Raw genomic sequence first — 13655 nt, forward strand, 5'->3', positions numbered from 1 at the left:
AACAAATGGAACAGACAGTCCTGAAGCACGATCTTTGTGAGCACCATGCAGAAGTCTGACTCGCTTCACAAACGGACAAACAAATGACCACAGAAGATGGAACCTTTCAGTTGAAAGGGATGAGAGGTGTGAATTTTAATTTTTTTTTTCTTTTTTGGTTCAGCGAAAATGTGACTAATGAAATCGAACATTATCGATTTTATTTTTATTGATTTCTTGATAAAGAAGTGTGACTTTTAATTTCCTAGATTAAAGAACAAACAACAACGTAGATTGAAGAATTTGAAACAACAAACAAGGATTGCTGATGAAAATTTTAATTTTAGTTTAAGAGTTGAAGAGATCGCAAATTTCAGAAAGAGAGGGAGAGAAAGACAGAGACAGACAGACTTAGTTGCGGAGATAGACACACACACACACACACACACACACACACACACACACAGAAGGAGTGAGAGACAGACAGACAGACAGATAGCCAAACAGAAACATAAAAAAAGAGGCAGACAAACATAGATGGAGATTTAGAGAGAGAACGAAAGAGACCGATAGACAGACATAAACAGAGATAGGAACATATAGATAGACAAACACAAATAGATTGGGGAAAGAAAGAAGGAGAGATAGTAAGAGAGAGACAGATAGAGAGTCAGACCAACTTGGAGAGAAAGGGACAGACAGAGAGACAGACAGACAAACAGACAGACTGGTAGATAAAGAGAAATTCATGGATAGAAAGACATGTACAAAGTGCCTTCAATAAGTTTCCAGACTTTTTTCATATGGACACTTTTATTGATAGTAAATGCATAAAACTCTAGACCTCTTCGAAGTAATCTCCTCCGGCTGCAATACACTTGTTGTACCGTTCCAACAACTTCTGGAAGGCCCCATAGAAGTCCTCTTGTGTGAGCGTGTCAGTGACCCTCATCACAGACTCTTTCAACTCCTCAATTGTTTCATAACAATAGCCTCAAATGTTTTCCTTAAGCTTAGGGAATAACTAAAAGTCACAGGGCGCAAGGTCTGGACTATAGGGAGGGTGAGGAACTGTCCTGGTCAAATAGTCTGTGACAAGAATGAACTTGTGAACTGCATCCTTGGTATAAAATTCATGCAAATCTTCAGTTCCTCGCAAATAATTGTGTGTAGTTCCCACACTGACATCAATCTGTGCACTTATTGTCTCTATAGGCACACGACGATCCTTATTCATGAAATTCTTTATTTAGCCAATCAACTCTGGTGTTCTGACTTTCTTACTCCTCCGACACCTCTCATCATCCCTAATAGGCTCCCTGCCTTCCTTGAATCTCTTATGCCACTCAAAAACTGATGCTTGACTCCTGCAAGATGGTCCAAAAGCAGTCTGAAGCGTTCCTTACGTTTCTGTAGCTTTTTTCTCCAAGTTTTTTAAAACAGAATTTTATTGCATATCCTTCTTCTAAAATGTCCTCACATCCAGATTGCATTTTTGAGACGCATCAGCTGTGACAATCAGGCTTTAGTAGGATGTATTCCAATTCCTGCTGTAGCTGTTCATTTGAACCTGAGATCATAAAAATTGGTCAGTCATCTCGAAATATGTATAACAATAACATACTGAATTTTCAAGAGTCTACGACAATTTTAAATGCCTGTACAAAAAAAAAAAAAGCTTGGAAACTTATAGAAGGCACCTCGTACCTTTAGAGAGCGGAAGATAGATTGACAGACACGAACGAGAAGAGATACGGAGAGACGTAGCACGAGAGAGAAAGAATTAGATAAACACAGGGTAAGAGAAAGAAAATGGAAGATTGACACCATTTTTTTTTTCCATTATGCTTATTAGATTCAGTTACTACAAAAAAAAAAATTAGCATCGGAAATGTGGAGTCACTATTGGCCGAACAGATACTGCCGCGTGTCGATGGTGTTAGTGTCGTTTACACATAAATCCTGCATAGGTGATTCCATAGGAACTGACAATATCGATTATGTTTTTTTGTTTTTTTTTAAATAGTGCTTATACAGAATAAGAACAGTGATACCATCGGAATTTTCAGGGCAGTTTACATAAAATGCTGAAAGGTGCCAAACGAAAGTTTTGTGATTTTTTTTTTCTTTTTTGCGCAAACGCTGGCCAAATTTTTGCAATGCAAAATATATCATTTCTGTTATTACAAAGATATGAAAATAATTCAATGAATTTTTTCATTGAAAGATGAAAACAATATCATTTTTGTTGTTACAAAAAAAATACGACGAATAATAATTAGACATTTTTTTTTAAAACTAAATTCAAATCAAGAAAAAAAAATCATTGTAAGGTAAGTTTCATGATTTCAAACAAAAAGTTTTTATACGATTACTTTCTTTTTTATTTCTTGTTCAAATCAAGATAAATATTTAGAGTTTGTTTTGCAATCAAAAAGTTGTCAAAAACAAATATAAATGTCACAGTGACGTATATTAAGTAGGTTTCTAACAGTATTTTGTATAATTTTTTTATTTTTAAGTCATTATCAAGATTTTGAATATTTAGGTGTCAATTCACGTCCATTTTTCTTGATCTCATCTAACACTCGACGGTATTCGTTTATCGGACCAAATAAATGTTTTAAAGTGAGTAAAATCACAAAAATTTTCCAGATAGATAGAAGAGTAACTTATCTTGCCTTTGGTAACATTCATTTGTTGTGTATTTATTTTTTGACAACTTTTCGCACCTACGTGCATTGTAAAACAAAGCCTAAATATTTTTTTTATATATATACATATAATAAACCAATTGCATATTTTTTCTGTTCTTACGAAGATAATTCAATGAAAGGTTAATAGAAAAAAACGAAAACAATACCATTTTTTGTTGTTACGACACCCCCCCTCCTCTATTTGTATAAGAGCTTCGTACGTCCTAAATCTGGGTAGGAACTTCTCGTCGTGCGCTATCCAGCCTTGATAGAGTTCAAAACTGGCTTCAAAACCTAGTACGTGATGCCCTTCTCTCTTCTCTGCAATCTTTTTCCCCACAAAAGAGACGTTGTAAGCCTGCTCAGTCATTATTTTCATGGCAAGTGCTCGACTGAACTCCAATCTATAGTCCCCCTTTGCAAAACTTTCCCAAACTACAGCCACTACATACGATTTCCCCCACTCTCTATCTGTGCCTAAATCTAAACACAAATTCCATGAACAAAGTTTCTTTCCCAGAACTGCCCGCCTGTGGAACACCATTTCGCTGACCTGCTTCCCAGTTGAATACAACATGGTAACCTTCAAATCCAATGTAAACAAATTCTTGTTGAGCCGTCCCCATAAATAATTAAATTCTACCCAATTTACACCATTAATGATTACTGCACTGCCACTTTACATTCATTAACCTTTATCCTCGAGTGGCCTTCGGGCCTTGATAAGTAGTGACTCCCAGGTAAAAAACAAAACAAAAAAAACAATGAATAATTATTAGACATTTTTTTATGACACTTTAACAAAAGTAAAATTCAAATCAAGAAAAAAAAAACAATCATTGTAAGGTAAGTTTCATTAATAACAAACAAATGATTGCAAACAAAGTTTTTTTTTTATGATTTCTTTGTTCCTATCAAGATAAATATTTAGAGTTTGTTTTACAATATGCATTGGTACGAAAAAGTGGTTAAAAACAAATATAAATGTTACGGCAACGTATATTGGGTGGGTTTCTAACAGTATTTTGTATATTTTTTTTATTTTTAAGTCATTATCAAGACATTGAATAGTTAGGGGTCAATTCGCAGCCATTTTTCTTGTTCTCACATAACGCTCAATACTATTTGTTTTTCAGATCAAATAAAAGTTTTAAAGTGAGTAAAACCACTAAAAACTTTTCTAGATACGTAGAAGAATATCTTATCTTGCATTTGGTAACGTTTACTTGTTATATATTTTTTTTTTTTGACTACTTTTTCGTACCAATATGTATTGTAAAACAAACCTTAAATATTTATTTTTTTCATATGATAAATCAATGATAGCAAATAAATGTTTCCTTAAATGATGTCTGCTGCAATTTCATTGGCTGTGTTTCGGCATCTTTCAGCATTTTACGTAAACTGCCCCCAAAATTCTGATGATAGTACAGTCCTTATTCTGCATAAGTGCAAAAAAAAAAAATAATAAATAAATAATAAAATAGGGTTTGTTTTACAATCCACAGAGATTCGAAAGAGTCGTCAAAAAATCAAATCTATAACAAATAAATGTTACCTAAGGCAAGATAAGTTACTCTTCTATGTAACTGGATAGATTTTCAGTGTTTGTTTTACTTAATGTAAAATGTTTATTCAGCTCGAAAAACAAACAAGATGAAAAGGTACATGACGATGAAAAAAAATGGCCGCAATGTATTAGTTATGTGGTCATTTTTTCTTGTGGTTGACATTACTAGTTTTTCAAACCTAATAAACGTTTTACATTTAATAAAAACCTCCACAACTCTACCTAGCAAGGTAGAAGAGTAATTAATCTTGCCTTTAGTAACATTATTTGTTATATATTTGATTTTTTGACCACTTTTTCGAATCTCTATGGATTGTAAAACAAACCCATAAAATATATGAAGTTCAGTAAAATTTATTTGTCGTTGATTTTGAAGTTGAATTTAGAACATCCAGAAACAATAGTGATGCAGCGGGGGAGAGAGGGGGGGGGCAATGGGATGACGAATGTGGACATTTGACGGTTTTGTTCATTTTTTGTTCAATGCATTCAAACAATTTCTGTTTCTCCTTCCTTTTCTTTAATTATAAATAATATTTTTTTTTTAATAAAATGAAATAATTAAAAAATAATTTTAAAAAACGAAATAATAAAAAAAAAATTCTAATAAAAAAATTAAAAAAAAGAAAACCATGTATTATCGTTTTGATGACAAGTGGTGTATGCTTTTTGATAACTTTAGAATGTCCGCTAGGTTTAATTTAAAATCTGTTTGTAGAATTTTGTAGAAAAATTCTGGTGCCGTTGATTGAACCCGGCACAATTCTTCGAGAAGTTCCCCATCGAAATTGGCAAATCTGTAAAAAAAATAAATAAATAAATAAAAAATAAAAAATAAATAAAAAATAAATACCAAAGTTTGATTTCTTCAAATTAAATTTTTTATAAAATTACAATGATGAACTTGGTCTAATTTTAATGATGATGATGTTTTTTTTTTATTTTGTTAATTTCGTATATCCATTTATTTATCAAGATAATCACAGTACAAATCAGTAAATATGAACTTACTATTTGATGTAACCGGGATGGTGAAGGTGTTAATATTTCGAGAATATCATCTCTTTTTCAAAAGGAATGGTATAATAAAAGGATGTCCTTAAAAACAAACCTTGAAAATATCTTGGTTAAATAAATATCCAAAGATAAAAAAAAGTGTCCATTTTTTTTCATACGTCACACGAATACAACAGTCGGTTCCCTGCATTGCTATAGCCTTCTTATACTCCCCCATATATACATATATATATATATATATATATATATATATATATATATATATATATATACAGGAATTTACATTTATATCGGTAGTCGGTACCGACGGTTTCAAGCCCGGTAGTTGAGGACTGCTCTTAATGTCCGCTTCAGGCTCTCTTCAGACGACTCTCATCTGTCTTTAACCGGAACCGGACCTCTATATATGCACACCATAATTTTTATTTATTTATTTATTTATTTTATCCTTTATTTTTTTTATTTTTTTTTTTTTTTTGTATGCTACTTAAATAAGGTAATAAATTTGAAGCAATAAATTAAAAAGTATGGGATGATGCCTTCTATATTATTATTTTTCTTTAAGCATCCCCCCCCCCCATCATTCAGTTTAAGTCTCATTTAAAAGCGTTTTAAAAGTTCATTTTGAAGTTATGTCTAATCTCGTTTAAAAATAGGGTAATAAAATTTAGATTGAAATAGACCTAATATTTAAGTATCGCTTTGCGTTTAAAAATGGTAAAGATTTATTTTAAAATAATCTCTAGTTTCGCTATTATTACGGTAATAATATTTAGTTAAAATAGACTGAAAATGTGTAAAAATATGGCATATGTTTATATTTAAGTATCGTTTCACGTTTAAAATTATTTAAAACGTTATTTTAAAATTATATGTAATTTCGTTTTAAAAACGGTAATAAATCTTAGATTGAAATAGGTCTAAACGGTGTCAAAAATTGGCGTTTTTATATTTAAGTATATTAAGTATAGCATGATCTCGCTCTATTTAAAAACACGTTTTAAAACATTTAAAATTTTAAATTTAAAAATTCTCTCTAGATCTCGTTTAAAATGGGTGATAAGATCTACAATAATATAAATTAAATATTTTGACATGTGTCTATAACTAAACCCTTTTTTTTTTTTTCATTTTCACGTTTTATCTTTTTTTCTATCCTAATTTATAAGAAGCGATTCTCTTCTATGTATACAGTCCTTCAAGCATTCGTTTCTTACATTTAAGCATCCATCTTCTTGGATTGCTTTTAAAATGTAATATTTTTCGGCATTGCAGAGCGAGCATTGTTTTAGCTCTGGGGAGTATGAAGGTTTCTGCTCGATTTTTTTCCATTTCACCGTAAAAGGTGCACCTTCTTCTTTTAACCTCTAGATCTTGTTTGCTAAAGCCGTATTACTTCTCTCTTTTGCTCTAAAAGAACTCATGTGCATGTAATATCTCTGTTTAAACGGCCCCTTCGTCATTCCAATGTATTTATTAGTTACGTTTGTGGATGTATTCGTTACAGTTGCCTCATATACAAGTGACTCTGCTTTACAATTCCCTTCAAGCGGGCACTCATTTTTGGCTCTGCAAGAGCAGGTTGCATTTTCCCTCTCTATTGGTTCTCTAGAGATGATGGATTTTATTGACGGTGTTGTTGAGTAGCTTATTTTAATTGTATTTCTATTGAATATTTTATGTAGCTTGTGCTTTTTTGGAAAATGTTTATCTAGTAGTTTCAAGAACAACCGTCCTACTTTAGTTTTTATATTTAATGAGAATGGAGGTAGAAACTAAATTACTTTCCGTGCTCTGTTTTTTTTTTTTTTTTTTTTGTTGGTTATGAGTTGGTTCGAATCTTATTTGTTCTTTAAATCCACTTTTATGGAGCGCGTCATTGTAATATGGAGCTGCTTGTTCAAATACTTCTGCATTTGAAGATAATGTAGATATTCTTTTGCTCACATTTGCTACCATATTTTTAAATATTGTCGGGGGGTGGCATGAACCTTTGTTTATGTATACTAATTTTTCATTTGGTTTATGAAAGGGTTTATATATTCTTTTTTGGAGATCTAAAGTTACGTCTAAGAAGTCCACTTTACGTAAATTTGTGGATATTATTATTTTAAATCCTAACTCCTTGAAATACTTTTCTATTTCTTTTCTAAACCTGTCTAATGCATTTCCATTGTAATTTCGCGATAGACATAAACCATCATCTCTATATAGTCCGAATGAATGATCTGGGAATTTCTTTTCTAAGTTGGTCAGTATAAACAGTCCGACTAAATCGCACACATCTGCACTGTCATAGGCCCCCATTGCGACGTCAAATTGGTCCTCATCGTTTGTTTTTTTAATCCACGTTTTTCCTTCGAAAAACAAGAGAGTCTGTCTTGCTTGCATAATTGTTTCTATATCTAGGGTGCTTATCTTTCTATATTTTGATGCAAATTGTAATGTCTTTTCTAAGATTTCTTTAGTAATGGAGGGATAAAAATCCACTATATCCATCTGGGTGAACCTGCAATTTTGCGGTTCTTCTATATGTTTAAACCAGTCTAGGACTGAGTTTGTATTTGCCCACAATTTAAGGTTCAAATTTCTTTTTACATCCTTAACTATCTCCTTGATAATGAATTTGCTAGCCAGGCCTATTTCACTTTTGGCAGGGTTAATTAGCCTACAGGTTGGTTTATTTTTGAAATTGTCTTTGTGGTCTTTTAAAGTAACAAATCCGTTTTTCTTTGCTAATCTATCGACTCTATACCCTATGCCTAATTTCGTGGCTATCTCTGTGGCTTCTTTATTTATTGATTCATAAGTTCCCTTTTCCGCTAGTTGGTATTTATTGGCAATGGAATTTAATATTGTTTTTTCTTTTCTTTATCCGGGCTTGAAACCGTCGGTACCGACTACCGATATAAATGTAAATTCCTGTATATATTATACAAAAAATATATTGCTCTTATTTCGAGAAAGGTTTTTTCCCTAATAATAGAGCACTGTATGGGATTTCTTTTTCTACAAAAAAGTACAAGTATATATATATATATATATATATATATATATATAGTAAACAAATGACAAAAGTCTATATTCCAAAGTTCATGTTGTTGAACATCTTATAATTTATTCCCTTTTTTTTAAATTCAAAATGGCGTAATGTAAACATATTATAAGGTATTTAAAGCTCCTCTTCCAATTTTCGGATTTAAATAATGTCAAAACGCACTTTATTTCCTTTGGATGGGTTGATTGCTGCTATTTCTTCTGATGTTAAGGGCAAAATAGATTCAGTAATTGATATAATAATTAAGTGATTGATTTTGTGCTACGAAACAGATACTGTCGAGAATTGTAAATGTCAACTGAATTAAAGGAATACATTATAACACGGTCAACATCATGAACTTTGGAATATAGACTATTGTCATTCATTCACTATATTGCTCTGTAATTACATTGAGCTTCTTAAATAAGGATTGATATATATTATAAGAAAATAAGATATATTTCCATATATATATATATATATATATATATATATATATATATATATATAATGAATGACAAAAGTCTATATTCCAAAGAGTTCATGATGTTGACCATCTAACAATTACTTCCTTTAATTCAGTTGACATTTACAATTCTTTACAGTATCTGTTTCATAGCAAAAAATCAATCACTTAATTATTATATCAATTAGTGAATCTATTTTGCCCTTAACTCATCAGAAGAAATAGCAACATTCAAATTACAAAATTGCATAATGTAAACATATTATAAGATATTTACAGCTTCTCTTCCAATTTTTGGATTTTTAATCATGTCAAAACACACTTTATTTCCTTTTGGTGGATTGATCGTTGCTATTTCTTCTGATGAGCTAAGGGCAAAATAGATTCACTGATTGATATAAGAATTAAGCGATTGATTTCGTGCAACGAAACAGATAATGTCAAGAATAGTAAATGTCAACTGAATTAAAGGAACAAATTATAAGATGGTCAAGATAGACTTTTGTCATTCATTCATTATATTGCTCTGTAATTACATTGAGCTTCTTAAATAAGGATTGGTATATATTATAAGGAAATAACGTATATTTCCAGAGAAACATATATATATATATATATATATATATATATATATGACAAAGGTCTATATTCCAAATTTCAAAATGTGGTCCATCTTATTGTTTGTTTTTAAGCATATTAAAATGTCCAATTGTTGTCAGCACCTCTTTCATAGCGTAGAATCATTCATCTAATTATTATGCCAATTTTTTAATTTATTCTGCCCTTAACTCATTAGAAGAATTAGGAACTCACCAACTTCTTGTATCGCCGTTCTTCTTGTTCAATTCGACAATAAAACAAATCAACTTCTAACCCAAACTTGAAGAACAAAAAGAACGGCCATAAAAAAAAATTGATGAGTTCCTATTCTTCTGATGAGTTAAGGGCGGAATAAATTCAAAAATCGACATAACAATTACATGAATGATTCTGTGCTAAAAAACAGGTGCTGTCAAGAATTGAACATTTTAACTTAAAGAAATAAACGGTAAGATGGATAACAGCTTGAAATTTAGAATATAGACCTTTTTGTCAACTATTTGCATATGCTCTGTAGTTACATAAAAGTTAAATAAAAGAGGAAATAAGTCATTAGGCATATTTTCATATATATATATATATATAAGTTAATTTAGTATACAAACAAATGGCTACACATAAGCATACATGTTTCAGCAAAAACCCAGTAAGGGAATCGTTTCTTCAGGCCAAGGACATCAGAGAGATGTCCTTGGCCTGAAGAAGCGATTCCCTTACTGGGTTTTTGCTGAAACATGTATGCTTATGTGTAGCCATTTGTTTGTATACTAAATTAACTTATTTTGGCTCTGTCTAAACATTGAGCACTCTTTTGGTAGACACACTTAATAATTACTATTAATACAATATATATATATATATATATATATATATATATATATATATATATATATATATATATATATATATATATATACACACACATACATGCAAACATATATACACATACATACATATTAATTTTGGGGTGGGGAAAAGAAATCCAGCAGAGTGCTCAATTATAAGGAAAATCCGAAAATAAGAGTGTATTTATATAGAGAGAGATTTTTTCATCTGATGAGTATTGGCTGACAGGAGCTTGAGATGGGTATCTAAAACGGTCCTAATTATCGAGTTTGAAACCGACGGTACCAATGACTTATCCCATCTAAAAACTTTCTGTAAACAAAAGAAAAAATATATATATATATATATATATATATATATATATATATATATATATATATACACACACACACTCCTATAATTTTTTTTTTTTTTGTGTATTAATATTCATATTAAAAACCCTTTATTATATTGGTATTTATTTGCTTCCCCACGAAAGTAAAATGTGACACAAGGTCGTTTTTAATGCGGGGGAAAACCAAAAGAAGGGTAAAAGGGGCACCCTGGTAGGGACCAATATAGGGGTCATGGAATTGCATTCATCTGCAAAAGATCTAGCTAATTTGCATATTCTTTTAAACATTCATTTCAATTAATTCCCTATTTATTTTTTCGGTTTTCTCATGAGATGATCATCTTTAGTTAACTATTACATGTAATTATATTCATGCAGATATTCTACATGATTTATACTTGCGTAATATTTGCGTAAAAAAGTTATAGTAAACACAAACCTCTTTCTATATATCTTTATGTATGCGTATATATATTTGTTTAATACAACATGGCCTGCTAATATATATATATATATATATATATACATACATACATGTATGTATATATATACATACATGTATGCATGTATGTATGTTTGTATGTATGTTTATATATATATATATATATATATATATAACTACTTCATTTACTCACATAAAATTAATATATGTAAGTATAAATTTATGCGTGAACTTTAAGTATTTACTTCAAAAGTGCTCAATACATAGGTAGAGCTAGTTAGTAATTTATCAAATATATATGGCGATTAAACTACACCGAATATTCCGCGTTTCATCCACTCTAGGATTCTTCAGGCTTATTCGCGAATTTTGTGGTTGTCTGTCGTTTTTATATACGCACATTCTATTGAGATTTTAGTTAGCCAATCAGCTTTCTAGTATCCACCGCGCCCTTCCTATCAACCAATGGGCATGCACTTACAGGACAAAGGCTCATTTAACCTTTGGTTGACCTGATTCTTTGTGTGTGCTCTATTTAGCCTCGATATCTAGTGTTTTGACCTGTTTTAAATCTAGGTTAGGGTTTTTTTTACTTTAGTTTATATATACATATATATATATATATATATATATATATATATATATATATACACGGGGTTTTTTATATTCAAAAGTAATGGACTAATGAATTCAACGAGGTTGTTAGATAGTGCTCAATAAAAAGAGCTGATAATACTTGTTTATTGTTATATAAACATGCTCACATCCCGCTGCTACAAATAGCCACTTGTTTCAATCAAACAACAGATATCATCAGGCAGCGACTTGACTATTCAAAAATTCAATGAATAAACTATTCATTGAACTTTTGAATAGTCAAGTCGCTGCCTGATGATATCTGTTGTTTGATTGAAACAAGTGGCTATTTGTAGCAGCGGGATGTGAGCATGTTTATATAACAATAAACAAGTATATATATATATATATACATACACATATATGTGTGATAGTTTATGTATATGCATGTTTATTTATTTTATTTATTTATTTGTTTATTTGCTATTGTTTTTGTTAGTTTTAAAGTTATTTTGTATCTCTATCCTAGAGTAAATTTTATCCTGTGAATACAGTTGTTCGCTATTTCTCTCCTACAGTTTAATAGATGTTAGGGTTCTTTAAAGTACAGGATAGCAAATTTTTCATGAAGGCATAATCTATATGGGTCGTCTAGGTATCTACAGGTGTTTGCTTGTCTTACTATTTTCCATTTGACTACCGGTGAACATCCGCTTTCCTTGAGTTCCCAGGGAACTCAAAGAAAGCGGACTATGTATAAATACGTACATATGCATAAATATGTGTGTGTATATATATATATATATATATATATATATGTATATATAAACTAACATAAAAATAACTTAACCTAGATTTAAAACAGGCCTAGATATCCAGGCTAAATAGGCTCATTCCTATATATAAAAACGACAGACAACCACAAAATTTGTGCATAAGCCGGAAGAGTCCTAGAGTGGATGAAACGCGGAATGTTCAGTGTAGCTTAATTGCCATATATACTTTATAACTTACGATATATATATATATATATATATATATATATATATATATATATATATATATATATCCTACAGACCCTTATTTATGCAGATGAGAGTTTTTTAATTTCAAGATGGTGCAAATGAATTATATTTTTTCTCCATCTCTCCTGAAAATTAGCCTCTTCTTACAACACAAGACCATCCGTCACAAGACAACACTGACAATAGGAGTATAAGCATAGAATGTTGCATACCTATCTTTCACGTGTTTCAAGCCGGAATTGTCAAGCCACTTGGCTACTTGAGTCGAATTCCATAATCCATATGACTGCGTAGAGAGAGTGCCTGTGGGTTTGCACGAACACGTGTGAGTTTGGGCTGAAAGACAAAACAAGAAGACAATCATTGAGCAAACTGATTTATTCGTGCTTCATTCAATCCATGATGGTAATTTGCTCTCGTCTAATCTGTGAGTGACTGTGGTAAAATTCAGTTCTAAGTGGGTTTTCTCAAGGTTGAAGGTTCAATTCTTACTGCAGGCAATACGAAGAATATACAGGGAAGAACAATGAAAATGTAACCCTAAAGAAAACAACACTACAGCTTTATTTTAAAACTTTTATTGAAAAAATCAATTCACATAACTTGATTATGTAGTAAAGTTTACATATATTCAATGTAGCCGCCTTCAGCCTCAATCATCGCCTCAATATGGATCCGGAACTTGGAGCATGCCTTTTCCACAAGCGCCGACAGGAGCTCAGTGAATATGATGGATGGCAGCGGTTAGGCTGGCTTTGGTGTTGTTGGAGGTCATGTTGGTGATGTTCTCAATGTATGAGCAAACAAAGTAGTCCAGCAGGTTCAAGTCGGGAGAGGAGGGAGGCCAGTTAGAGAAGGGTACAAAGTCGTAGCACTTCTTCAGAAAGCCAAGCCTGGATCTCTTTTGACTTGTGGGCTAGCAGAGGTCACTTGATTGCATCAGAGGATCACCACACTCTTCAGCACATCCAGGTACACTTTGGTGATGACTTTCAAGCTGACTTTGAAGATGTGAGGTGGCATGATGTGGCCCTCACTTGAAACCCCACCAAAGACCATAATCG

General features: G+C 31.5%; 1 protein-coding gene across 4 annotated transcripts in view; it reads right to left on the reverse strand.

Annotated features, from left to right (window-relative positions):
* Nucleotides 1-299: 299 nt before the first annotated feature.
* LOC145259677 (uncharacterized) overlaps nt 300-13655 on the reverse strand; it is a 184486-nt gene continuing 171130 nt past the window's right edge. For all 4 annotated transcript variants that reach the window (XM_080117337.1, XM_080117336.1, XM_080117338.1 and 1 more), the window contains exons 7-8: nt 12804-12927; nt 300-5042 (exon numbers count right to left, since the gene is read on the reverse strand). In XM_080117337.1, the coding sequence (XP_079973463.1) occupies nt 4883-5042; nt 12804-12927 (284 nt within the window). In that variant the 3' untranslated portion in view covers nt 300-4882. The remainder of the gene's footprint in view (nt 5043-12803; nt 12928-13655) is intronic.

This window comes from Euprymna scolopes, chromosome 35 (genome assembly GCF_053919585.1).
Source record: "Euprymna scolopes isolate OS-2025 chromosome 35, ASM5391958v1, whole genome shotgun sequence".
Lineage (NCBI taxonomy): Eukaryota > Metazoa > Mollusca > Cephalopoda > Sepiida > Sepiolidae > Euprymna > Euprymna scolopes.